General features: G+C 41.4%; 1 protein-coding gene across 1 annotated transcript in view; it reads right to left on the minus strand.

Moving 5' to 3' along the window:
* Nucleotides 1-25,315, minus strand: part of AR (androgen receptor) — a 169,641-nt gene extending 144,326 nt beyond the window's left edge. Inside the window, exon 1 of the mRNA XM_067722598.1 lies at nt 23,781-25,315. Within this exon, the coding sequence (XP_067578699.1) occupies nt 23,781-25,315 (1,535 nt within the window). The remainder of the gene's footprint in view (nt 1-23,780) is intronic.
* Nucleotides 25,316-26,610: the final 1,295 nt, after the last annotated feature.

The following is a 26,610-nucleotide window of genomic DNA, read 5'->3' on the forward strand; positions in this document are numbered from 1 at the left end:
ATCCAGGACCACAGACTCCTCTGTATTCAAATCAATGTAACAGAAGAAAAAATCAACTGTCTGAATTATAAAATATGATAGATTTTACCCCTTGGTTTTGTTATTTGCATTATTTTACATTCAGTATATCAAACTAAGTTAAGAGCGTATAAACAGATACAATTATTTAATCATCATATCAATTGTATATAAATAGTATGTCTAGGTGTTTGATAATTTTTAATTGTCTTAAAATATTTTAATTATCTTTCCTATAATCTTATAGGAGGATTAGATTAAAATACTTATGGAATCTCCTTATTAATCATAAAACAGTTGACTTCTAGATAGATATTCCTTTAGCATAGTACCAAATTAATTTCCTATACCTAGGTAACTTAGATGTTCCCACTGAGCCTAGTCCTCTACTAGTGACCACTTCCTTGTCAATGCTTACCATAATTGAGAAGGAACTGTACTCTTTAGAATTCTGTATACACACTAGATAAATGAATAAAGGATGACGTCAGAAAAATCATGGCTGCCCCCATAAAGGACCACAGGTACCCTGGGAAGAGTGCAAAACTGCCATAAAGGGTCCCTGACCACATCAATGGATCAATTTGTATGACAGCTGCAGTGACATTTAACAATCTCTTTAATATCTTGCAAAGAAACAAGTATAATAAGCAGGTGAACCACATTTGGAAGTTTCCTTCTTGCAGTGGCAGAACAAACACCAAAAAGAGTATATCAAGCAAAGAAAGAGAAACCAAAAGAACTTAAATTTAAATACAGGAGATCACCTTCTACCAGGAAAAAAAAAGGAGGACTGGCCTCCTCCTCATCCCTGCCCCTCCCTCACTGCCTTCCTTGGATGAACACAGCAGCCCAGGACAAGGAAAGATGGGACCCTGCTAAGCTTCTCTCTGTGGCCCTCATCATTCCATTTCCTATGAATTCCATCTTGAGCCCCCAGCTGACTCCATACAGATGAAGAACATGTTCATCCCTCTATCATTTTTCATTCTCCATTGTGTCTATACTCCTTGTGCTCTAAGTCCACCTCAGAGCCATCTGTAGTAGCTCCTCAAAACAAAAAGCCAAACAAAACCAGAGAAGTAACATCTTCTAACCCAGTAATGAACATCACATATAAGACTTCACAGTACAAATAGATGCCTTCTCTACCATCAGTATGCTGAGTTTCTCTAAAAGCATGTAATATCTTATACAGCCAGTCCTTTCAAATTTAATTCACTGACACAGTGAAATTAGCATGAAAAGGTTTACAATTTAAATACCACTCATTTACCAACAATTCTCCCCACACACGTGTCCTGTCAATAAAGACACAACATGTACAATTCTTAAATTACTCTTTTGACATCATACATGAAGAATTATGCAGACCTAAGTATCAATGCACACCTAAGTACCATGGTGGCTAGAAAGCCCCAAAATAAACAGTAAGTTCAACATATCTGAGATATCTCACAAAATAATCCAGTGGATTCCTCAGAAAGCAGATGGGCATCTTGTGAGATCAATGGGTACACATGCACAAAGATATAGCCAACAACACAGAAACAACAGAGAGACAGCTACATGGAAATATCTGGTCACAGAAAAACAGAAAGATACATGGACCATTACATATACAGTCAAATACACACACAGGGACACACACAGAGACAACCATACACAACAGATTACAAACATAGACAGTTCTTCCCAAAGCTGATGCACACAAGCTAAAATGAAAGCACATGCACAAAAAAGATAACAGGCCAATTCCAACTGATGCATACAGAAACATAAAGAAGTCAAAAATTACAAGGGCCCAGAAAAGCAAGACACAAGTATACAAGGTCAGAGAAACATGAACTAAGTACACAGATGCATCAAAACGTACACATAAAAAGACACACGAAGACAGGGACACTAAGGGCAAAGAAAAAGACACACAGAGAAGGAGACACACGGGGAAGGGCTAATACATAAACAGAAATGGTCATCTCAAAATTGGCTTGCATTGGCACTCGAAGACCCAGCCAGATGTAGAAATTCATACACTGACAGGAACAAAGAGCTATATACATAGACGCAGTGACACACGGGCTGGGAGTCAGAGATGTCCACAAAGATAGAAACATGTCCAAAACCAGAGGGAAAAAATATAGGAAAGCACAGAGACACAAGAACAGAAGAATGGAAGAAAAGACACAGGGGCACATTGACTCAGTAAGATGCATAACTTGGAGACACAGGTACAAAATAAGAGCCATGGTCGCACTCGGAGAGTACACAGAGTTAGACGCTGTTTCTAGGTCTCTGTGCCACAACTGTTCAGAAATGGATTCATATAAAGAAACACACAGAGTCTGGTACACAATTACATATAAGCATTAAACCAGAATACATGTGCAGAAACTCACCTATCCTGTGCACAAAGGCTGAAAACTGGAGGACACAAAGCATGCTGCTTCCTGTCCCTAAGAGTCCTGCAGGCAGGCCAATGTGCATGAGAAAAGCAGCCTTGGTTTAGGTGATAGTGTTTTTTTCATGTTAATAATAATGAATTGCTCACCCCCCACCACAATCCCCCACCTACACTGTAGTCTTCCTCAAACCACTTAATACTAAAACAGCTTAATAAGCAAGCTAATCTATATGCCTAATAGATAATGGTGTGGCTGCATCCCACAGGTCACAGTCCAAACCTTACAACACTCACCACTGAGTTCCAAGTTTTCAACCAAAACCTCCCACCTGTGAGGCCAGAGTATCATGGGAAAAAGTGACAAGGAATGTCAGGAGCACTTTGCATTCATTTCCCTGGTATACTTGTACAAAGTCCTGTTCAAAGCAGGCCTCCAGCACCTTGGAGGCAGGCTTTTGCAAAGGCAGTAAGATGAAAGAGATGACCTCTGAGGAATCCCTCTCTGCTCTTAACACCTACAGGAGAAGAGAGCAGTTTGGCAAATCAGAGCTGAAAAATTTTATTGGTATGCACAAAGTGGGAGAAGGAAAGGGGCAGAAAAGCAAACATGCCCTCTCCATGCTAATCATTTCTTTGCTAATTCAGAATTCACAAACATGATCTAATGCGGACAGTGGTATTACACATGATAATCACACTTCCTCCATCTTCTAGGTCCTTGAAAAAAACAAAGGGGAGGGGAGGGAAATATTCCCACTTTAGCTAGAGCTGGAATCTCAGATCCCATTGTCCCCAATGTATTATAGAAAGGGTAAAAATCATGGAGATCACAGAATCTCTGAGCTGAAAAAGGTCTTAAAGAGCATCTAGTACTGATGTGGGAGTAGAAGCCCTTGATTTCCAATCTGAATGTGCTATGATGAGTTTTGTGAATTTGGTCTAATCCCTCTTCCTGCCCAATCCATATAAAAGGGTACTGATTTCCAGAGTCCCCTCTAAATTCTGATAATCTCTGATTCTTTGGTATAAGCTTGACCCTTTTCAACTCACTGTTTTGAATTGATGTCTAGAAGAGAAGCACAATTAATCCTTAGAAGTGGAAAGAGAGTAATGTTTTTCACCAAGTCAACAAATGCCTGTTACATACAAATAAGGAGAAAAGCCCAGATAGACATGCCTACTTGAAACAAGCCTCAGATGTTAAGTCTGAATAAATAAGAGAGGCTTTGGAGAGTGAGAGAGGGACTTGGTCTTCTTTACTTGCCGTCTGCTGACCCCTGAATGTGTAACCCTCCTTTTACACTTTCTCAATGCTTAAGCAGTCCACTGCCCTCAGCCCATAGTTACTACATCTGTAATGTGGCTGGTACAGGGGCAAAGACCCACCCCTTAAGCCACACATGTTCAGGCTTTTAGGAAAAACAGGACAAGGTTTTATCAGTGAAGAGTAGCATAATTTTTTGACCATACAAAATCAACACTTTAAATCTATAAGCCCTTTCTGAGTTTGCAAAACACTTTTAGACTTATCCTTTCATCTATAAAATTAGAATTTATGTTCTAATTTACAGATGAGGAAATTCTGACTCACAACTGTTAACTTGTCCAAGGTTACACAGATAGTAACCAACAAAGTCTGGACACAAATCCTGGTATTTGAAGCATACCTTCACTGCTCTTTCATGTACCCCTGCCTTTTTCTTCACTCATGGTCCTCCTAGTAATCATTCAACTTCTCCTCCCACTTTGGTTCAGCGGAAGGAAAAGAAAACCCTGGCATCAACTCAGTGCTGAAAGGAACTCATTTCTAGCTCCCACCTCCATGTCTGCACAGAAAATAGGGAAGCAGGAGGGGGTGTGGCCTTGGCTGAAGGGCTCTTGGAAGGGAAGGGAAGGAAGCTTTTCCCCATCATTCTCATTACTACTAGCTCTCAGAGAACATTGTGGGTAAGTTTACGAAGCTAAGGAAGTAAAATAGAGATGACAAGTTGCCAATGAAATTCACATCCCAAACTAATATTTCCTGAAGTAGCTAAGACTTTGATTTTCCATTTTACAGTTAACCAAGACACTTAAAAGCCTGGATTAAGCTCTGGGCCACAGTACTCATGAAGGTTGTAAAAGTTTTTCTGAAGATTTCTTAAGAACATTCTAGAGAAGAATAATGTTGAAGGGAGGCAAGAAGCTTTGGCTAATGGAGAATAGATTTAATGGTCTTTATGAAAAATAAAGCTGAAGTCGTGTGGAATAGTGAAAACAGCAGTGAGGCCAGAGGACAAAAAGCTGAAAACCGAAATTCAAATCCCAAGTCCACTAAGTTACTCATTGTATGACCTTGAACAAGTCATTAACCGTCTAGGATCAGATTAAAGATTAAACAAGAAAATACCTTGATATACACCTAGCGCTGAGAGGGAGATGCTCAAAATGTGTAATATCTGATAATAATTAGTTTACCCACACTAGGAAAGAGCCTTAAGTGTCATGTTTTCAAAGCAAGTGAAATAGTGATGCTCTAGTTCTGCTGACTGGTTACTTGGAAAAAGTCTAAGATCAGCTCTTATACAACAATCCTTGTCACCCTGATCCTCTACATAATACATACACACTGGGTTGGAACCCACTAGGACAACTTAACCTGCCCCCATAACTCCTACTTGGCAATGCCCTAGCTCTCATCTATCATCACACATCCAACCCACAGCGCGCGCGCACACACACACACACACACACACACACACTGAAACTTTCACTTTTGTTCTTAGGAAGATAGGATTAGATTAAAAAGCAGTTACTCATTAAAACTTCATATTCATATACCCAAAATAAAAGACATCTACATTTTTAGGAGGGCCATACTCACTATGCAAGAGGGATATGACTTGAAATTTGGGTAATGTTATTTCATAAGCATCTGTTCTTATGTTTACTATTGAGATGTCAGTCCCCAGTCTCTGAGATCTTTCAGACCTGAGATGATGTCTTATTTCTCTTTTCATCCTCAGAATCCAGCACAGGGTCAGTTACAAAGTTGGCACTCAGGAAATATATTAATGGATAAAAGAATGAATTAGTGAATTAATGAATGAAATGTTTATCATTTGACAAGACTGATATTGCTGATAATAAAAATGATGATCCACAAAGGATGGAGCAAATCTTTAACTCAAAGTTGAAAATAATGTTCCCAAATCAAATGTATACTCATTCATTCATTTATTCAAAAGCAAATCTGTACAGTGAGCTTGAAAAAAAATAGGGCTTACAACCAGAAATACATGGTCCAAGTCCTGGTTCTTCCACTTTTTGTCTAAATTACCATGGAATGTCCCTCAATTGCCTCCAGCCTCAGGTACTTCATCTGTGAAATGAGGATTTTGATCCATATTGTGCCTACCTCCAAGTTGGTTTTGAGAAGACAATGTGCCTGAAAGTACCTGGTGCACTTTCAAGCACTTTATACTTCCCAGGAATTTGAATCATTTAGTCTCAAACATGTCCAATGGCTCCACTCCCATTTTCCAGTCCTCTACCATTTCACATATCAATTGGCTATAACAAAGCCAGCCACCATATCCTCTGAAAACCATCTAAAACTGAATGCAAAAGGGAAAGGATATACAAATATAGAATCATTATGTTGTACACCTGAAATTGACATATATTATAAATAAATTATACCTCAATAAAAGAAGGTGGTGGGGAGGAAGGCAGAGGCCTAGGTCTCCTGCCAGTTTCAAGCAAATTTTGGCTTATCTGATTTCTTCTAGGTCCTGGATATGGCTGTCTGAACAAGTTACTGCTGCCACTGATAAAAAATCTTAATACCAACCTTTTAAAGTCATCCAAGAAGCATCCCTTTTGGATCCACCCTGGCTCCTATGCCCAGCAAAGTGAAGGGCTGTGAGGAAGATTCTGATGGGAGGGAGATGGCATGATAGAAAGAAGGGGGAGGCTATGTAAGTCATGGGATGCAGACTGAATAAGTAGAAATGGCAAAAGTAGATGAAGGGAGACAGCAATGGACAAAGAGGAGAGCAGTTGCCTTGAAAGAGAAAGGGGCTTGGAGTCTGTGGAACAGGGTTCAAAGAGGCCAGGACCAAGTTGAAGCTCAGGGCTTTACAGGATGAAACCAGGTTTATAGGAGAAAAGCCCAATCTTTACCTACAATGAACTACTTGCTAACTGCCATTTTCTCCACTAATAAATTCATAACTGCAGTGGTGGACAAAGTATAAAGAATTATACTACCTATAATAGATAATATATTACTTTCAGCTACCTATAGCAGAAAGAAGCATTACAATTTCAGACAGCTGACCCACTGGTACAAGTGCTGCCTCCCTCTCATCTTTACTCTTTTATAAACTAAGAAGAAAACAAAAAGTGATAGAATAAGAAGTCTTAATAGATGCTCTCTAGAGTCATGGGGGCTAGAAGTGGGTCACCTTTCCTGTCCCCATTGGAGGAAGTCAGATAGATTCCACCTCTCAACTTACTCCCCCATAGATTAGGGTATAGTCCTTGCCTCCTGTGACATGCCAGTCTGCTCTTCAGTGACTCAGCAGATCTTTAAATATACCCAGGCAAGGAGCTGCTCTGAGACACAGTAAAAAAAAATGTTTTAATCTGTTTGGGGTGTTGAGAGGCGGTCAGGAAGGTCCTCTGTTAACATGAGGTTCCCAAGCAAATTCAGCATTGCCATGAAGCTCTCTCTCTATGCTAAGAGGCTTGTTTTTGTTCTGCTGTCTGCTGTTTGCCAGCTGTGTAGAGCACAAGAATGAGAAGGGGGATGGTTCCAGGCCATGGAAGGAGTGAAGGAAATTCCTGCCCAGTGATTCTGTGGGGGAAGGGGACCAATGTATGCAATGGAGTGACTTGTTTAAATGTAGGGGCCCCAAACTCACCAAGGGCCCAGACTTTGCACTGGGTCATTCTGTTCCCTGTGGAGGACCATGACCTCTAGCTGAGAGGAGGGGTCTTCTTACTTTCCCTGTCTTCTCAGACCAGCTCAGTCTTGCACTTTGAAACAAGCATCAACTAGTAAAAGATTTCAGCTGGGCTGAGGGAAGTAACTGAATAACTTGTATTACCAAAACAAATCACGCTCCTGTTATCTGCAATGACCTCACACTTACATTCCGGCCAAAGCATTTTGGAGACAGAGCTTTGTGGAGGGGAGGAAGGGACAGCAGTGGCCTGAGGAAAGGCTCATGTACTTCAGAGTCTAGCCATGCGTTTTCCCAAGCTCTGCTGGTCTGTTCTAATAATAATAATAATGAGGAGGAGGAAGAGGAGGAGAGCCATTTATCAAGCTTTTATTCTAGGCCAGGCATTGGTCAAGACTTTTTACATCCATTATCTCACTTACCCTCACAAGAACCCAACGAGAGAAGTATTAATATCTTCATTATATAAATGAGGAAACTGAAAATAAGATTAAGTGGCCCAGAACACACAATTGGTAATTGTCAAACTCAGGATTTAAACTAAAATCTGTCAGGTGCCAAAGCCTATTCCTGAATGTCAACACATTATATTTTAGCCCTGACCCCAACTTTTTCCCCAAGAGCTCTCATCCTATCTGTTGTTTATTAAAAGTCCCTAACTCTGTGATGTATGTCTAAATTCATCCAGATGGGCATTTTGGAGTTATTGATAGGCTTTTAAATTGTTAGAAAGTGACTGTGGAAATCACCTACTATGAGTTGAAACCTCTTCCCTGTATACATGGTCTCCAACAAGTCCAGCTTTTTCTTTTTTTTTTTTTTTTTTTTGTGGTACGCGGGCCTCTCACTGTGTGGCCTCTCCCGTTGCGGAGCACAGGCTCCGGACGCACAGGCTCAGCGGCCATGGCTCACGGGTCCAGCTGCTCCGTGGCATGTGGGATCTTCCCAGACCGGGGCACGAACCCGTGTCCCCTGCATCAGCAGGCGGACTCTCAACCACTGCGCCACCAGGGAAGCCCCCAGCTTCTTCTTGAATGCCTTCAATGAGGGTGAATTTACTACTTATGTGATACTCCCAATGGACATAAAGGGTGCCATAAATAAGAAGAAGGGAACTAGTATTTCATCATTTACTAAGTAGCATGCCCTTTATCTAGTTGTTTTATTTAGTTTTCACAATAATGCTGTGAGGAGAGCGTTATACAGACGAAGGAGTTGATGTTCAGAGAGGTTAAGTTAACTCACCCAAGGTCATACAGTTGGTAAATGGCTGTGCCAGAACTGAAAGCCAAGTCACATCTGATTGCAGCATCCCTTGTACTTTTCTTTAGTCCCTCCTAGATGAGGAGTACAAGCCCTTGGGGTAAAGAAGGCTGTCAAGATTTTCCCAGGTCCCTGATCTGACAGGGACGGCAAATTCAAATGCCTAGAACAGTCAAGCAAGTAACTTAAATGAATAAAGCAGGTTGCTCGTGTCTGGGTAAACTGGAAAGTACATGCTCCATCTAGAGGAGCACTTGCTTCTCACTTCCACCTGGTTACTGTCATGCAGGAATGTAGTCCCAATAATTCCAGATCTTCATTTCCCAAACTGGAAATCTGAATTTTTACGTGAAATGTTAGCAACTAATTTGATAAACACACACAAACACACACACACACCCCAAAACTCATTTGGTCCTTGTTGGAAACTTCCAATATAGGGTGAATCCACTATGAGAAAATGTCTTCCTTTTACTGAACTGCAATTTATCCTCATTGGATTTGCCCTTTGGGGTACTATAGAAAATATCTAACTCCTTTATTCCATGATAGCCCTTCAGATATATTGAGACAATATTTATGTCCATTGCTCCCTACCTCCCTTCCCATACCCAACTCAGCATCTCAGCTTCTTCATGCTTTACAAGAGGAGATGCCTCATGAAAAATTGGGTTGAACACCACATTGTAAATATGGTCTGACCAGAATTCACTTCCTTTATTCTGAATCCCATATTTCTATTAATTGAACTTATAATCCATTATTTGTTTTTGGCACTTAATATGATTGGCTCAGATTCACTGAATAAATAAATGTTTATGGAATACCTACTATGAGCCAAATGCTAAGCTATGTGTTTTGTATAATTTACAGAAATATATCCATGAAACAACCTTTGCCCTAAGAGAGTACAATTTAAAAAGATATATAAGATAAGCATATAAATAATTATAATTTAATAACTAAGTATAGATCAATGGAGAAGGTAAAAAGGGCTGAATCTAAAAGATATTAAGCACTAACTCTTGACTTATACCTGACATCCATCATGCATCACGTCATCTGATCATCTCCTTGCAAAAGTCTTATAATCTAGAGATTTCGAGCACTAGTTTACAGATGAAAACTGAAGCCTACATTCTTTCAACCATATCATGTCACAGAGATAACTTTCTCAATGGATTAGGGGATGAGAAATTTCATCTCATATGAGACTATATTTGAGCTAAGGTTAGAAAAATAGATAGTATTAAAATTGGGATAGCCTTCAAGGCCAAAGGAATAATAGGAAAAACAACAAGTTCAAGGAAAACAGGAGTGACAACGGTTTAAGGTGACAGATCCATGTGGCTGGAGTTAAAGATTTCTGTAGGGTAATTATAGGAATTAAGGTTGGAAAAGTAATACAGATAATGAAAAGCTTTGAACACCAGACTTAAAGAATTTGTATTTTAACCTATAAGCAAATGGAGAGGAGCTGCAATTTCAAACATGCATTACACAACTGCTCAGGAAGGCTTCTTCTGTGCTAAGCATTGAGAATACAGAGATGAATTAAACAGAGTTCTAACCCTCAAGGAGCTTATAGACTAATGGATGTTTAAAGGAAGATACTAACAATATTGTAACTGAGTTTTGGGAAAGTTAATCTGGTAGGATGAATACAATATGAATCAGAGAGCAGCACAGAGGACTAGGGAGAGCAGGCATGAGGTCACTGCACTAATCCAGGCAAGAGGTGATGAGGACTGGAACTCACGGAGAGGGAATGACAGAGAAGTCTTTGGTAAACAACAACACATCATTTCACTACCTTAATTCCCAAAGCCTCCAGTGCAGCTTTTCCCAGACACTGTGGGATCATCTCTGATGATGACACATTTTGAGTCAATCTAGCACCTCAACAAGGCTTAGCAGGTGTCCAAAGAAAATGACATACAAAAATACGAGTATGGTTAAGGTTTTTGGTTTATTATTAGGTAGCTGGTGACTGAAATATCTCAGTATAATTTGGTCCTTTTTATTTAAACGCCTGATCAAACAGATTTTTCAAATGAACAACTGGAAACTCAGACTACACACTTGCTAACCTTTGTATTTTTAAACAAAGATGAAAGGGAAGGAGGGGTAGGTAAAGTAAACAGACTCAAAACATGTTCTGGAATTCTTTCTGCACCCAAACATCAAAGGAGTTTCCATCTTACTCCCAACTCTCAGTTTATGAGACCTCATCATCTAATCAGAGGTTGGACAATGCTTCAGAGAAGTAGACCAATATGACACTTTTGGAAAGATGCTTCCTCTTATGTACTGCCAATTTTCAAAAGAAATTCCTAAGTAGTTATCACTTATATGAGTGGGAAGATTGCACCTTCCTTAAAAAAAATCTGGAGAGAAGCAGACTTTCATAGTGGCCTTCTTACATTTCCACAATAACAAAAAAGTCATCTGACAATCATATTCATGACTTCCTATGGAATCCTGCACAACCAATTTGGGCTAGAAGAACAGAGGTAGCATTTTCTCATACTGGGAAGTTCGCCTTCTTATTTAGGGCAAATCCCATATGCTGACATTTTTTCCTTACGTTTTTGTTCCTTTTGACAATGCCTGATAGGACATGGATTCTGATCATTCTCCCATTCTCTGTCCAATCTTGCTGATGCAGAAAGTTAATTTTTAAAAAATGAGAGGCAGGGCGATACAGAAGGAGGAATAAAGGGAGACAAGTCAGTGTGAAAATGGAAACAGAGTGATAAAATGCAAAGAGGTTTGGCAGTCTGGAGTCTCGAGTTCAGACTCTGGTTCTACTAATTACTCACCATGTGCCCTTGGATAAGTACCTTTCCTTCTAAGAGTCCTTAAAAGAAGCTGGTGTATTTTAAGGACAAGAGGTGCTCAATGTTTGAAGCTCAGGCACAATGTTTTTGCATTAAAAAAATTCTATAATATGAATAGCACTCCTTTCCCTAAATGTAGTGGAAAATAATATAAGTTGAGGAGCAGAGCTACCTAGATTCTAATATAGTCTCTTTCACTTACTTGTTCTATAACCTTGGGCACGTTACTTAATTGTTCTGTTCCTATTCACTCACCAGTAACATAGAAATGATAATCCTACTTACCTCAGGGAGTTATTTTGAGAATTAAATGAATTAACACATGTAAAACACATAAAAGAGTTCCTGACTTCAAGAAATCAGCCATTTTATTTTTCTTACCTTGGTTTCTTTCCTATTTAAGCAGGCATTGCATTGCCCATGTTTGTAGTGGGCGTTGAGATTTTCAACCACCTTGGAATCTCCAGGCCTTTTTCAACAATTTCTGTAGTTCTGCTTTCCAATCCCTATTGTAAATGATCAACTTCTTCCCACCACCCCCTTTATGTCCCTCCACCTCCACTTTAATCTCCAGGAACTCAGGTATTCTGTGAGGATCAGTGTACGATATAGGGTCAGTGCTTAATGAGGTCACCCTAGTCACCAGTCTTTTGGGATAGTAGAGGTGAATGACTAGCTAATCTGAGAAGCTGTTGGTACTAAACAGTGATTAGAACCTCGCAGTTACAAGCCAGACTTCTATTACTTCCTAGCTGTGTGACCTTTGGGCAAGTCACTTAACCTCTCTGGGACTATTTACCAAGGTTTTTGTGGGAATTAAATTAGTTAACCCATGTAAGGCACCAAAATTTGGCACATAGTAAGTGCTATCATTATTACTGCTATTATAATTCTTTGTTCTGAGTGGGGAATCACTTTTCCAACATAGAATTTTCCAAAGGAGCAACAGACAGCTAACCCTCAGAATAGGCTCTGACTAAAAGAAACTAGCTTTTTGTGTGACTTTGTTCAAATTCCTTTCCATCTCTCTGCCTCAGGCACCTCATTCATAAAATGACCAAACTGGACAAGATGGTTTGCCACGTTCCATAGACTCTAATATCCTACAATATCAGGCCATTTATGTTCCAGATCTCTGTAAGTTTCAGCTTAGATCAAAGCTCAGTGGCCTTTAAAAGTCTACTTACTGTGTTTTTCATGGATAAATTATTTTGGTGTGTGGTTCAGTAAAAACATAATAACAATATTTTGGTTCGATTGAAGGCAGCAGCCACTTTGCGTGGTGTTCTAGGTTTTTATTCATTATTTAGTTTAGTTACCTGGTTTAAGGTTTGGGCAAGAAGAAGAAACTCACACCACCCCCAAAATGAGGTCTCAGGATAACGCTAAGAAGCACCAAGCTGGAATCCAGGAGAACTGAGTTTGTGCTCTAGTTATGTTGCCAGCTTGTTGTTTCGCCCTAGACAAGACTCCACTCCTCTCTAGGCCCCTATAAAGCAAAAGGGGAGAAGTGAGAGGGTATCAAAGATCTAGGTGGTCTCTAAGGTTTTAATCTCCTTGAAAAGCAGAAAGCTAAGGGCACTGCATGAAAACTGAGAAGAAGCCGACAAGATGTTCACCAAATAACTCAAACTTTATACATCAAAAATCAAACTCTTGATTCCTACCCACCCACACACACATACCGGCTTTACCTACAATATTCATCATTTCAGTAAATGGCAATCACATTCTTCAAATTGCTCAGATCAAAAATTTGGCAATCAGCCTTGACTTCTCTCTTTTTCTCACAATGAGTATCTAATCTGTCAGTAAATGCTGTAGGATCTACCATGAAGACACATCAAGAATCCAGCTACTTCTCATCTCCTCTACCAATAACCCCTGGTCTAAACCACCATCATCTCTTACCTGGATCACTGCAGTAGCCTCATCTCCTTGCTTTCGCCTTGCTCTTACAGTGTTTTCTCCACACAGACAATCAGTAAACAAACAAATGTATAAAATATCAAAGAGTGGTGGATGTTCTGAAGAAGAGAATCTGTTAAAATGTCAGTCAAATCATGTTAATCCTCTATTCAAAATCTTCCAATGACTCCCCATATCGGAGTAAAAACCAAAGTCCTAAGGAAGACCTGAGATGTCCCTTATTAACTCTGATCTCATCTCTTATCACTCTCCATTTACTTAAACTGCCATACAGGTCTCTCTGCTATTGTCCATCATACAAAGTATGCTCCTGCCTTAGGTCTTTTCTACTTGTGGTTGTCTGTATCTGGAATATTCTAACTCCAGATATCCCTATTGTTCACTTCCTAATTTCCTTCAGGTCTCTGCTCAAATATCACCTTCTCAGTAAGGGCTTCTCTGACCAACAGATATAAAATAGTCCTTCCCACTATCAATCCCTATTCCCCACACTCTGCTAAATTATTCTTCATGACATTTATCACCATCAGATATATTTTACATGTCTCCTTTCATTAAACTGTAAACTCCATGAAGGGAGGAATTTTTGTCTGCCTTGTTCATTGCTGTGTCATAGGTGCTTAGCATAGAATTTGATATGTAAAAAGCTCAGTAAGTATTTGTCGAATAAATGCAGTCTATAAAGTAAGATGGCAAGACTGTTGGCAACTTGAATGCCCACACAAGCCAATCCATCAGTCCAGTAAATGGATAAAAGACCCAGAAGCCTTAAGAGCTTCATGAATTTCTATTGATACTAGTTAAGGTTATTTTGCCTCTCTGACTCTCCTATTTCCTATCTATGAGGTGAGCGACCTGTGCGATAAAAAAGGAGCACTTGATTTGAGGAACAAAGAGTGGGGCTGAAATCCCAGCTCTGCCACCTTGAGGCTGTTTGACTTTAGACATGTCACTTAACTTCTCTGAACATAATATTTACAATGGGAATGACAGTATTATAATAGTATGGAGAATATTAAAACACAGTAAACCTGGCTACTTGTATACAGTAGAAAAGAGGATGAAATGCAATAATGGAATATGAAACAACTCTGTAAACTGTAAAGTGTTACTGGAATATGTCCAATGTCACTGTTCCCTGTGCTACATTCAGAAAAAGTTGTCAAAGAGTCAAATAGTGCTACTAAAAATGTTTTGAACTTTGGAAAAGAACATCCCAGATAAAATACTAAGTACCACTGTAGCTTATTTATTGTCTGGTACTAGGTTGTTCTGGCTCAAGTTATCCTGTGACATGTTGAATCCACCAAAGGAGGCCAACTATTTCCAGGGAAACCCTGTCACAGGACACTTGCAGTCCCCCTAGCGGCCAGATAGTAAGACTACACTTCCACAAGCAAGGAACACACTCAATTTGCACAAAACAGAACCCATAATTAAGGGGTTGGCCATTTTAAAGCTACATCATCTAATTCAGCAAAGGCCTTATAAAAAAAAGTTTTCATGTTCCCCTTACTCCCAGAATTGTCTGACTTGTGCTCTTTGCTTCTCTCCCTTAACCAACACCCTGAAAACCCATTTATACAGAACCTCAAAGCAAGCCACCATGATCAATGGAAAACTTGAGAGCAGAATGATAATTCTTTTTTTTTTTGGCTGGATAAATGCTTTATTCTTTTGCCAGTTTTTATTTTATTTTTTTTTATTTTTAACATCTTTATTGGGGTATAATTGCTTTACAATGGTGTGTTAGTTTCTGCTTTATAACAAAGTGAATCAGTCATACATAAACATATGTTCCCATATGTCTTCCCTCTCAGAATGATAATTCTTGATCTGACCACCACACTGGGCATCTTTATTGGCTCTCACGCCAAACTTAGACCCATTAATCACCCTCAATTTTAATTACTTCCTCATATATTGCAGACTTGTATAGTCAAAGACATCAAAACATGTTCCCAGAAAGTGCAAAAATATAGCCAAAAATGAGAAAGTAACTAGTAACTGACTTGACTGGGGTGGCACTGTTGAAAAAGGAGAAATAGATTCCAACCCCTTGAGTTCACTCTTCATTGTCTTTCCAGAAATACTACCTTCTGGTATCTGAAATATTCATCAAGACGTATAATCTATTGCTTGAGTTAAATCATGTCCCAACCTCATCCATAAGGATAAAAAGCAGCCATAGATAATATTGTTGACCACTTCCACCTATGTTGATCCATTTCTTTTTTGGATATCTGCATTAAAAAATACATACCATACAATCCAGCATCTCATCATACTGGCATCATGGTGTTGCCATTCTGTTTTGTTTTTATTTTTGTTTTAATAGCTATAAGCTCCTTGAGGGCAGTGATCTCAAGATTCTCCCTGAATTGTGTTCCCTTTACCCTGATCTCTCTCTAGTACACAGATGGGCATATAGCAGGTGTTTAATGAAAAGTGGTTGATTGATGAATACTTTTTAAAACTCACTTTATTAGGGTCATCTCTAAAGACAACTACGTCACAAGAGGACATTTTGTTCAGTGGCCTGCCGTTCACTTACCATTTTCAGGACACAATAGCTATAGCTGATTAGATATGACCCTTAGCCTAGAGTGTTAATAAGACCAAAGTTCAATCCCTTTATAGGTAAATTTTATCTCTTCTTTATGGTTATAGAGTACACCCCTGAAAAGAAGCCCAAATTATATGAGAGTAAATGGACCACTTCTTCATCTACAAATACACACCAGAAGGAGTGGTGGCATTTACCTTGTCTAAAGGACAACATATAAAAACATAAAATTATGACTCCAGCTGCTTACACAAACCTAAACATAAGCCAAATACAACTAACTAGTGATTTCTTTGGCTTAGTTTGCATCTGTTACCTCTTCATGTTAGTTTAGTGCATAGAAATTATTATTCCTCATCCCCTTGCTAGTAGTTCCCAAATCCAAATACTAAAAAGAGGACTACTAACTGCATAAACCTTATTAATATGTTTCTTCTCTACTGTTGTCTGAAGACCTGAAAATTTTAGAGACACTCTTCTATTCATCCAGGAAGGGGCTGGCATTACCAATTCTAATTCACAGTTGAGGAAAACTGAGAACAGTGTCCTTATGCAGCCTTCATACAGGATGAAACAAAGTATGCTTTAACTTTCAACACAGCAGCAGAAACCTTTTGCCTCTTAAGTCCCAGAGGGGTTCAAAACTCAGGTACTTTCAGCGAGGTTGCAGGATACAAAGTCAATATACAAAAATCAGTTATATTTCTATACACTAGCAATGAACAATTTTAAAGGATATTAAGAAAATTCCATTCATAGTAGCATCAAAAATTAAAACATTGAGGAACTAATTAAACAAAAGAAGTGCAAAATTTATACTCTTAAAACTACAAAACGTTGAAAAAAGTGAAAATGACATAAATAAATGGAAAGACATTCCATGGCCATGGATCAGAACACTTAATGTGGAGATGACAACACTCCCCAAATTGATCTACAGATTCAATGTAGCCTCTATCAGAATCCCAAATGACTTCTCTGTAGAAAATGACAAGCTGATCCTAAAATGCATATAGAAATTCAAAGGACCCACAATAGTCAAAAACAATCTTGAAAAAGAAGAACAAAATTGGACGACTCACACTTCCTCATTTCAAAACTTATTAAAAACTTACAGTAATTAAGACACCGTGGTATTGGTATAGGATCAATGTATTGTAATATAGCCCAGAGTCCAGAAAAAACATTTACAGTCAACTAATTTTACACAAAGGGTGACAAGACAGTTAAATAGGGAAAGAATCAACATATGGTGCTGTGGTGACTAGATATTTACATAAAAAATAATTCAAAACCGATCAAAAACCTAAATTTAACAGCTAAAACTATAAAACTCTTAGAAGGAAAGCTAAGTGTAAATCTTTGTGACCTTGGGTTAAGCAAAACCTTCTTAGATATGATACAAAGATCACAAGCTACATACAAAAAGTACATTGGACTTCAAAATTTTTAAAGCATGTTCTTCAATGGATACCATCAAGAAAGTGAAAAGACAACTCAGAGTATGTGATAAAATATTCACAAATTGTAATTTCTTATAGGATTTTTATCTAGAATATATTTTTTTAAAACTCTTACAACTCGGGGTTCCCTGGTGGCGCAGTGGTTGAGAGTCCGCCTGCCGATGCAGGAGACACGGGTTTGTGCCCCGGTCCGGGAATATCCCACATGCCGCGGAGCGGCTGGGCCCGTGAGCCATTGCCGCTGAGCCTGTGCATCCGGAGCCTGTGCTCCACAACGGGAGAGGCCACAACAGTGAGAGGACCGTGTACCGCAAAAAAAAAAAAAAACCTCTTACAACTCAATAAGAAAAATAATCTAATTACAAATGAGCAAAGACCTTTTTTGCAAAGAAGATATACAAACAGTCAATAAGCACATAAAAGGATGCTTAATATTATTAGTCATTAGAGAAATGCAAATCAAAACCACTTTGACATACCACTTCACACCCACTGTGATGTCTATAATTAAAAGGACAATAACAAGTATTGGCCGGATGTGAAGAAATAGGACCCTCATACATTGCTGGTGAGATTGTAAAATGGTGTAGCCACTTTTAAAAACAGTTTGGAAGTGCCTCAAAAGGTTAAACACAGAGTTACTATATGACCCAGAAACTCCACTCCTAGGTATGTACCCAAAAGAATTAAAAAACATGTTCATAAAAAAAATCTTGTACATAAATGTTCATAGCAGTATTATTCATAATAACCAAAAGGTTGAAGTAACTCTAATGTCCATCAACTGATGAATGGATAAAGTGAGGTACATCCATAAAATGGAAAGTATTGAGATGTGCTTCAACATGGATGAACACTGAAAATATTATTCTACATGAAAGAAGCTAGTCACAAAAGGTGACGTATTGCATGGCTCCATTTATATTAAATGTCAGAATAAGCAAATCCATAGAGACTGAAAGTAGACTGGTGGTTGATAGTTGCTCAGGTTGGGGTGGGGTTTGACTGCTAAGTGATTAAAATGTTCTAAAATTGATTGCGGTGATGGTTGCCCAACTCTGAATATAATAAAAACCATTGAATTGTATGTATACTTTAAATGGGTGAATTATATATTGTGAATTACGTCTCAATAAAGCTGTTGATTAAAAAAATAAAACTCAGGTACTGCATGATCTAAATTGGCAGCATTCTCAAGTAACCAGCACTTTAGATCTATATGCTTATCTAGATGAGCCACTCTCAACACTGCTCTGCCCTGTAGGTTGGCAACAGGAATTGGTGTAAGAGAGAAGGGATGGCAGCATTCATGAATGTGCAAGGAGCTGTGCATAAATCACAGCAGCAGTCACTAAAAGTAGCCCTTACTGAGCAAAAATCTAAAACATCATCTGTCAGGTGGGAAAGTTCAAGAAAAAAAGTTGGGAAGTGCCACTCTAGAGAGGTTTCCCTATGGTAAACAAATGCTATAGAAAATGCAACAACTTCTACTCCCTCAACTAGCAAAGGGATGTACACTAAGCACCCTCCTGGCTTACTCAAACTTACATGAGTGCTAGTGAATAAACCAGAAGATGCTGGGTCTTTTCTTTGAAAAGAGTGCTATATAAATATGAGATTTCATAATTCTCTTCAATATGGCAAATGCCAACCAATACTGATAACTGTATGGAGCTTTACAAGCAACGAGGGAAAAAAAGTCAACTTTGTGCCTAGGATGAGGATAACTTACTCTGAGTTCAACATCTCAGAACGTGATGTAATGCTGGCAGGCAAATTCTGAGGTTGAATAATTTCTTCAATACCTTTCTTTTTTTAAAATGATTAATTCACATATAGCATCACCATATTAGCTCAGCCAGACAATTCTAGCAAGCACCGTTGCATATAGATCAGGTACTACTTGTGAAAGCACTGCAGAAGTTTGACCCAGACAGAGCTGTCTCAGAGGCGAGAGGGTCCAGTTATTCTCAGGTTTTGAGAAAACGTTGCCAAAATAGCCAGTAGACAGAGAGAGACAGAGAACAAGAGACAGAGACAGCAGCCAGCAAAATACTTCATTAAATCACCAAGTCCTCAAGCCATCTAGTTCAGCTCCCTCAGCAACTGTTAAATCAGGCTCTAACCTTAAGGTAAAAAAAGCCCAGCTATTCATTTTGCAATTTCTTCAAGTCATCTATCTAACCTTAAAAGAAAGGTGCTGAGGTTGATCTGATCTGTTACTCTCCAGATTAAAAAAAAATTCTTTAGGAGCATGCCACAGGTGTAATGAGAAAAAATATCCTGAAAAGTAGAAAAAAAAGTCTATATTCCAATATCAAAAGCATGAAAGGAATAGAAAGAAAGAAAATCGGGGACAGGCAGCACTTAAGGAAGCTGCGGACAAAGAGAAAATGGTGGAGGTAGGGGATGGGGAGAAGTTTCCTTTTCCCTCTCAAACCAACCTCACAAAACTTGATTTTTATTTGCTTTCTATTTTTCAGAATCATGATTTCAGGTTTGGTTATAAAATAAGCCCCTTGCTTACCACAACCAGCTGGCATTCTGCTTTCTGCTTAGCACAGTTCTGAATGAAACTGGTGGTCTTGATATCACAGTAAATAACAATAATAATAAAATTGTCCATGTCCCTAACTCCAACTCACATAATCCCACCAAGAGCAGCCACAGTACAAGTAAGAGTCGGGAGACCAAAGAATTGTTTGGTTTAAATACATATATGTATACCAGATGAGAAAATTACTACAGGGAGGTAAAACGTTTAAAAAAGAAAATGAAATGTGCCAGCAAATTCAATATATTAATATCAAAGTTTACAGCGTAAAAAGAATGGAAGTCTGATGAGGCAAAATTAGCACTGGCAAGAAAGCTCCCTTAAGTGACCCTGCAACAGGAAAGCTGCAAGCATCTTCAAAAATGTCTCTCACTGATGTTAACCTTTGGCCAAGATGAGAGAGATACTCTGTGGACAACCAAGAGAAGAATTCTATCACTACATCTTGCACATATTTTCAAATGGGGTACCACCCAGTGTGGCTATATGGTCCTCGGGTTCTGATTACTGGTACCCAGACAGAACTCACCAGTTATTTACTGACCGTGAAGAAAGGATGCTTCTTTCCAACATATTGACCCTGAAGGCCTATGGACAGAGAGCGTCATTCCCAAAGCAAAACTCAGATTTACAAAAAAGACAAACTGCTCCTTGCAATATAGTCATAAAAAGTGACTTGATAACTGTGGAGAGGAGAGGAGATGGAAAGGGGAGTTAATAAAATGACTTCTTTTGAAACAACTAATGGAGAAAGGCAGGATTTGCCAATTTCAAAGCACTACTAAAATACTACCTATTATGAAGACCAGAACAAATTATCAAGAGAAAAATTAAAATGTTCTTTTTGCATCTGGATAATTTATTTAAACCCCAACTCTAATTCCTGAACAGGCTCTCCTTGGTCTCATCTCCCAAGAATAAATATTTGTCATATTATTACGCTGTTTGCTGGGATATAAAGGGCCCTACTTCTGTCAAGTGAGACAGTGGTCAATTAACAAAGTTGTAGTCTTATTTGTTCTTGGTGGAAGACAGCTCCATAAAATATTATCAGGGTTTCACACAAGCCCTATCACTTTTTATTATTCCTTCTGCTCATACCACATGCTAAAATAAGTAAAAATAAAAAGTAATGGACCACCTTAGATCTCTCTCCTCTCGGCAGAAATATTGTAGATGCATAAGAACACAGAGCTATTCCAGAAGTTATTAAGTTAAAAAAAACCTACAATTAAATAACGTGTATGAACACACACACACAATCAGAAAAGGGAGTAATCCAACAGATTATTGAAAGTCTCTAGAATGTTGAGATTTTTAACTCAAAGTTGGCATATAATGCATGCAATACAGAGAGGGTGGAAGCTCTAGCTTTGGCTTAAAATAATTCCTTGCCTTTCACCAAACTGTGGCCCTACAAAGTGAGGGAAAGAAAGAGAAAGTAAGAAAATACCAACTTTTAGATTGGGATTTGTTGAATTCTGATGAAATTGATAAATTTTCAAAAACCTGATTCAAGGATTTTCTTTGTCCTAGAAATGAAAAATCTTTGTCAACACACAAGACAGGAATGCCAGTTTTCCCTTTCACTAGATTCCTATAACTAGTGCAGCAATCACAAACCAGGAAAGATTAAATAATCTTGTACTTTATTCGGGTACTGCTAATGTCTCACTAGTTGAGGTCATTAATTTATGCAGGTTTTAGAAATAGAGAAGTTTTTCCATTAAGACCTGGGATAAAATCCTCTAGCTTACTGCACACCTGATGGGAAGAGCTATTTAAAAGCTCTCTGTAGCCACTTTCTGAAAATTTCAGGTTATGTCTTCGAACACACACACATCTCTTAACAAATATGTGGAATCATTCACCCCCTCCCTGTTAACTGAGTTATTTGGGTGTTGGGGGAGGCATACAGAAGAGGGACAGGACGGTTCCAGTGACTGGGCAGGTCATGAAGAACCTTATACATTCCCCTCAACCCCGCCAAAAGAAAAATATTTCACAGTAGAAGAGAGCTCCGCTGACTAGCAACCGCCCTAGGAAAAAATATATACTCTAGCAAGTAAATCTGTTCTTATGAAATGAAGACCTTTTGTCCCACAGTATAACCACATTGCAAAAAATTTAAAAAAAAACAAACTTCAAATTAACTAGAAAAGACTGACAATATAAATGAAGTCTTTGAAAATCCTGTAAGCCAAACCTTAAGAACCTAAAAAATATAAAGCCTGGTTAGAAGCTGTTTCTTCAGTAACCCAGAAAATAATATTTTATGAAATCCTATCCTCCTCTTTCTTTTCTAACACTGTGCTATCAACCTTCCAAGAACAGAAGCATCAGTGAAAGGAAGCAAATTGTTGGATTTAAGTCTCCAAACAAAGATGCTAAGTCTAACAAATTTTGAAAAGTCACAGGTAAAGAAAATAGCTACAGAAACACGGAACAAGACATCAACATCCATGAGGACATCAGCACCCAGCAGATCTGAGGAGTTAGTTCCCCAGTCAATATTCCCTCCCTCATGGGAATAAACTAATATCTTAGTTTGCTAGGAAAAAAATCTTTAATGTGGTCTCCAAAGTGCTCAATTGTGGTAAGTAAGAATTTTTAACACGCAAGATGAAATTGACCGCCACTTTTCTCATGTCCTAATGAAAACTATTGGGCAAGATTAAGGCTCATAGGTCCCTAACAGTTCTTACTTAATTTGTTAGAGGTAACATATCATGTTTTAAAATGCAAGTATGTCCTTAAAATGAAGGAATATATTGAAAAGCCCTATTCCTTTTGTAAACCCTAATCTCACAAAAGCAGATTTCTATGCACACTGGAATAGCAGGAAATCCTTTAAACTTTTTTCCCAACACTTTTGTAAGTCAGACTCAAGTCTGGTTAAATTGTTCATTAAAAGAACATTCTCCTCTTTATAGAGCTAATGCAAACTCAAAGTAGGAACTGTGGATCTGTTGTAATCCATAGAGCAAATAAACACTTTACAAGAGAAAACCAACACTACCATCTAGTTCCAACATTGTCAACCTGTGAGGGCAAATCCTGCCCATTGTTTACGGGGAAAGGGGTCATTTGGCTTTCCCCTACCTTTGCCTGCTCTAATCTTGCCTGGTTGGAGTCTCTCTCCTGACCTCCAACCCTGGGGCAAGTCCTCTTTGTTGCCAACAAAGGGACTTCACTCCTTCTTCACACAGCGGCCCTCAGAACCCAGAGACCACCTTCTTCCCGTAATCCCATACTCCATTTCATCTCTTTGGAGGAGGCGGGTTGAGAAAAGCTTGGGTCAGTTATTTTGCCTCTAACCTGCCAAGACCAGCCACAGGCCAGGGGGGCAATCCCTAACAGACCTTAAGAGGAGAAAGTGCCCATATTTCTTGTCCAGGTTCTCTGATTTGGGGGCGGGGAGAAGGAGAAGTAGTGGAGGGCTTAAGGGCTTTATTTCGGAAGATGGCCCTTGCAATTGGATTTAAATTTGGAGTCAGCGGGACATGGAGTACCAAGTGGCAGGCAAGATTTTTGGAGGCTGGTGGGGGGCGGGGGTTGTCAAGGAATCTGGAAGGGCTTGCACCAGCACCCAGGGCTCACAGTGGTGGGGACTGGAGCACACAGTGGGGGTTCAGAGCGCAAAGGTCGAATCTTTGGTAGTCCAGGGAAAGGCTCCAGATTTAGGGCGGCCCTTTCTGTGGAAGCTTGTTCAGCTCGCCCAAGAACAGAGCGTTTGCGCGGGGAGGAGAGGACTGACTCTAGGCTTAAAGACATTTTTAGGAGGAGAAACTTACCGCATGTCCCCATAAGGTCCAGAATAGCTCTCCATCCAGGGGCCCATTTCGCTTTTGACACAACTTGGACTTGGATAGGGCACTCTGCTCACCACGCCGCCGGGATACCACACATCGGGTGGGGGAAAGTCACCTTCTTGGCCCGCCAACCCCTGAGGTGGCCGAGTGTAGCCGTATGGGGCTACAGCCCCTGCCTCGCCTGCGCTGCCGCCCCCGCCTCCGCCACAGGGCCCATAGAGCTGGCCTTCTTCGGCTGTGAAGAGAGTGTGCCAGGAAGAGGAGGCGGCAGCTGAGGGTGAGCCTGAGCCCGGTCCTGCTGCACCCCCGCCGTGCAGGCTCGCCAGATCCCCATAGCGGCATTGTGCCGCCGCGGCCGCCCAGGCGCTGCCATAGTCCAGGGGGTTCTCCAGCTTGATGCGGGCATGAGGATGGGGAGGCGGCGGAGGGGGCAGCGGCCCAGCCAGGGCTAGCGGAAAGTTGTAGTAGTCGCGACTCTGATAAGCTGCTACCTCGTCCAGTGCTCCAGACTTGTACAGAGACAGGGCGGATGGCAGCTCAAGTGTTCCGGAGCCCCCTGCTTCGCCGCTGCCAGAGCAGCGCAGGCTCTCACTGTCCAGCCCTTTGGTGTAACCTGCCTTGAAAGGGGAATACTCAGCAGTCTCTTCGGTGCCCTTGCTCGGGCCATCATCCAGCAGAGAACCTTTGCATTCAGCCAACGGGGCACAAGGAGTGGGACGCACAGCTGGTGTACCTCCCAGGAGCGGGGCGTACATGCAATCCCCCCGAAGCTGCTCCCCAGGACTCAGATGCTCCAATGCCTCCACACCCAAGCCCATGGAAACCGACACTGCCTTACACAACTCTTTGGCGCTGTCCGAGATGGTCGAACTGCCCCCTAGGTAACTGTCCTTGGAGGAGATGGGAGCCCCAGTGGCCTCCCTCGCTCTCCCGCTGCTACTGCTGCCTTCAGATACCGCCTCCTGCTGCTGCTGTTGCTGCTGCTGCTGAAGAAGTTGCATGGTGCCGGCCTCGCTCAGGATGTCTTTAAGATCGGTGGAGCAGCTGCTTAAGCCGGGGAAAGTGGGGCCCAGCAGGGACAACGTGGATGGGGCAGCTGAGTCATCCTCTTCCGGAGGTGCTGGCGGCGGCTGCTGCAGCCCCTTGCCGGCTGCCGAGGCAGCTCCTGGCTCTGGGACGCAGCCACGATCCGGGGGGTCCTCGGGAGCTGACTGCTGTTGTGAAGACTGCTGTCCCTCGTCCAGGGACAGGTAGCCTGTGGGGCCTCTGCTCTGGACTTGGGGAGAGCCATCCTCACTCTGCTGCTGCTGCCGTTGCTGCTGCTGCTGCTGGGGACTGGTCTCCTGCTGCTGATGCAAACGGGCGCCGGGAGGTGCTGCACTCGCGGCCGCAGGGTGCCGGGGACCCGGGTTCTGGATCACTTCGCATACACTCTGGAACAGGTTCTGGAAAGCTCCTCGGTAGGTCTTGGACGGCGGTCGGGGGTAGACCCTCCCCAGACCTAATTGCACCTCCATCCTTAAGCTTGGGTGAATCTTCCACCCAATTCTTTTATCCTGCTCCCCTTCTCTTGCTGAGAAGAGTTCAACAGGCTGCTATGCGTAGTTGCTGCAGCTAGTTGCCCACCTGCGGGAAGCTCCTGGGGAGGAAACTTGCGGGAGTAACAACTCCAAAGAATTCTGACAGCCTCAAAGTCTCGTGCAGAGGAAACACGCGCTGGACACGATCTTCCCTGGTAGGCTCACAATCTGCTCCTGAATACTTGGAGGGTAGATTCAAAAGATGCTCAAATCTTGAAGGGGGGTGGGGAGGAAAACCCTCTGCCTTCTGAATTTGGTGTCCACTGAAGCAGGTGCAAATAAGAACCAGGTTATTTTCTTTTTGTTTTGTTTTGTTTTGGGTTTTGCTATTCGGTTTTGTTTGTTTGGGTTTGGTTGGGGTTTTGTTTGTTGTTGTTGTTGTTTTCTTTTGGGGGGGAGGCTACTGAAGTCCTGACTGCCTTTTCATCCTTTGATCTCTGGCCCCACAAACTGGTGGGAGGGGGAAGCGGCGTGCAGGGGGAGGTGGAGAGGGAGTAAGAGGAATCTGGGGGTCTGCCCTGCTTACCGCCTAACCAGCCAGATTCTGGCTGCAGTGCTGAAGCGGCTCCCCGGTCTCCTGGCACCCCAGAGCCGTTTTTGCAACGTGCAGCTAGCTCTCCCGCTCGCAGCCAAAGGGAGTTACCTCTCTGCAAACTCGGGCTGGCTGCGCTGGGCTGACTGCAGGGGGGTTGAGGGGGCTGCGAGGAGAAGGCGGAGGCAGCAGCAGGACAGGAGACCCTGGAGGGGGGGCGGGGTGGAGGGGAGGAGGACAAAGGCAGGCGTCAGTCCTACCCGGCACTTTCCTCGCTTCCTCCGAGTCTCCAGCAGCTTTTAAAAACTTCACTGAAGAGGAAAAGGCAGCTCCGGGGAGGCGGCTTCGAAGCCGCCGCGCCGCAAGAGGCGTTGGCTGTCGCCAGAGCCGGCTGGGGTTGACGCGGTGCGTCCCTTCGGCTCCTGTCCCACACTGAAGCAGCTAGCTCGGTCGCTTTCCTTCCGTCGCCTCCTCTGCCTCCAGGCTTGCTCCGGACCCTCTGGCTCTCGCTGCACGCTGGCTCCCCGGGATCTCGGAGGGGGCGCTGGGAAGTGGAGAGCAAATGCAACAGTTTGCGAGTCGGGTCCCGCCCCCGCCGGGCCGGCCTCCTTGCCTTCCCCACCTCCTTTCTCCCTCCCCTCCCCTTTGATTTTCTCCCCTCCCCTCCCCGTCCACTAAAGCCGGGCGGCTTTGGAGAAAC

The sequence above is a fragment of the Pseudorca crassidens genome, chromosome X, assembly GCF_039906515.1.
Source record: "Pseudorca crassidens isolate mPseCra1 chromosome X, mPseCra1.hap1, whole genome shotgun sequence".
In the NCBI taxonomy this organism is placed as follows: Eukaryota; Metazoa; Chordata; class Mammalia; order Artiodactyla; family Delphinidae; genus Pseudorca; species Pseudorca crassidens.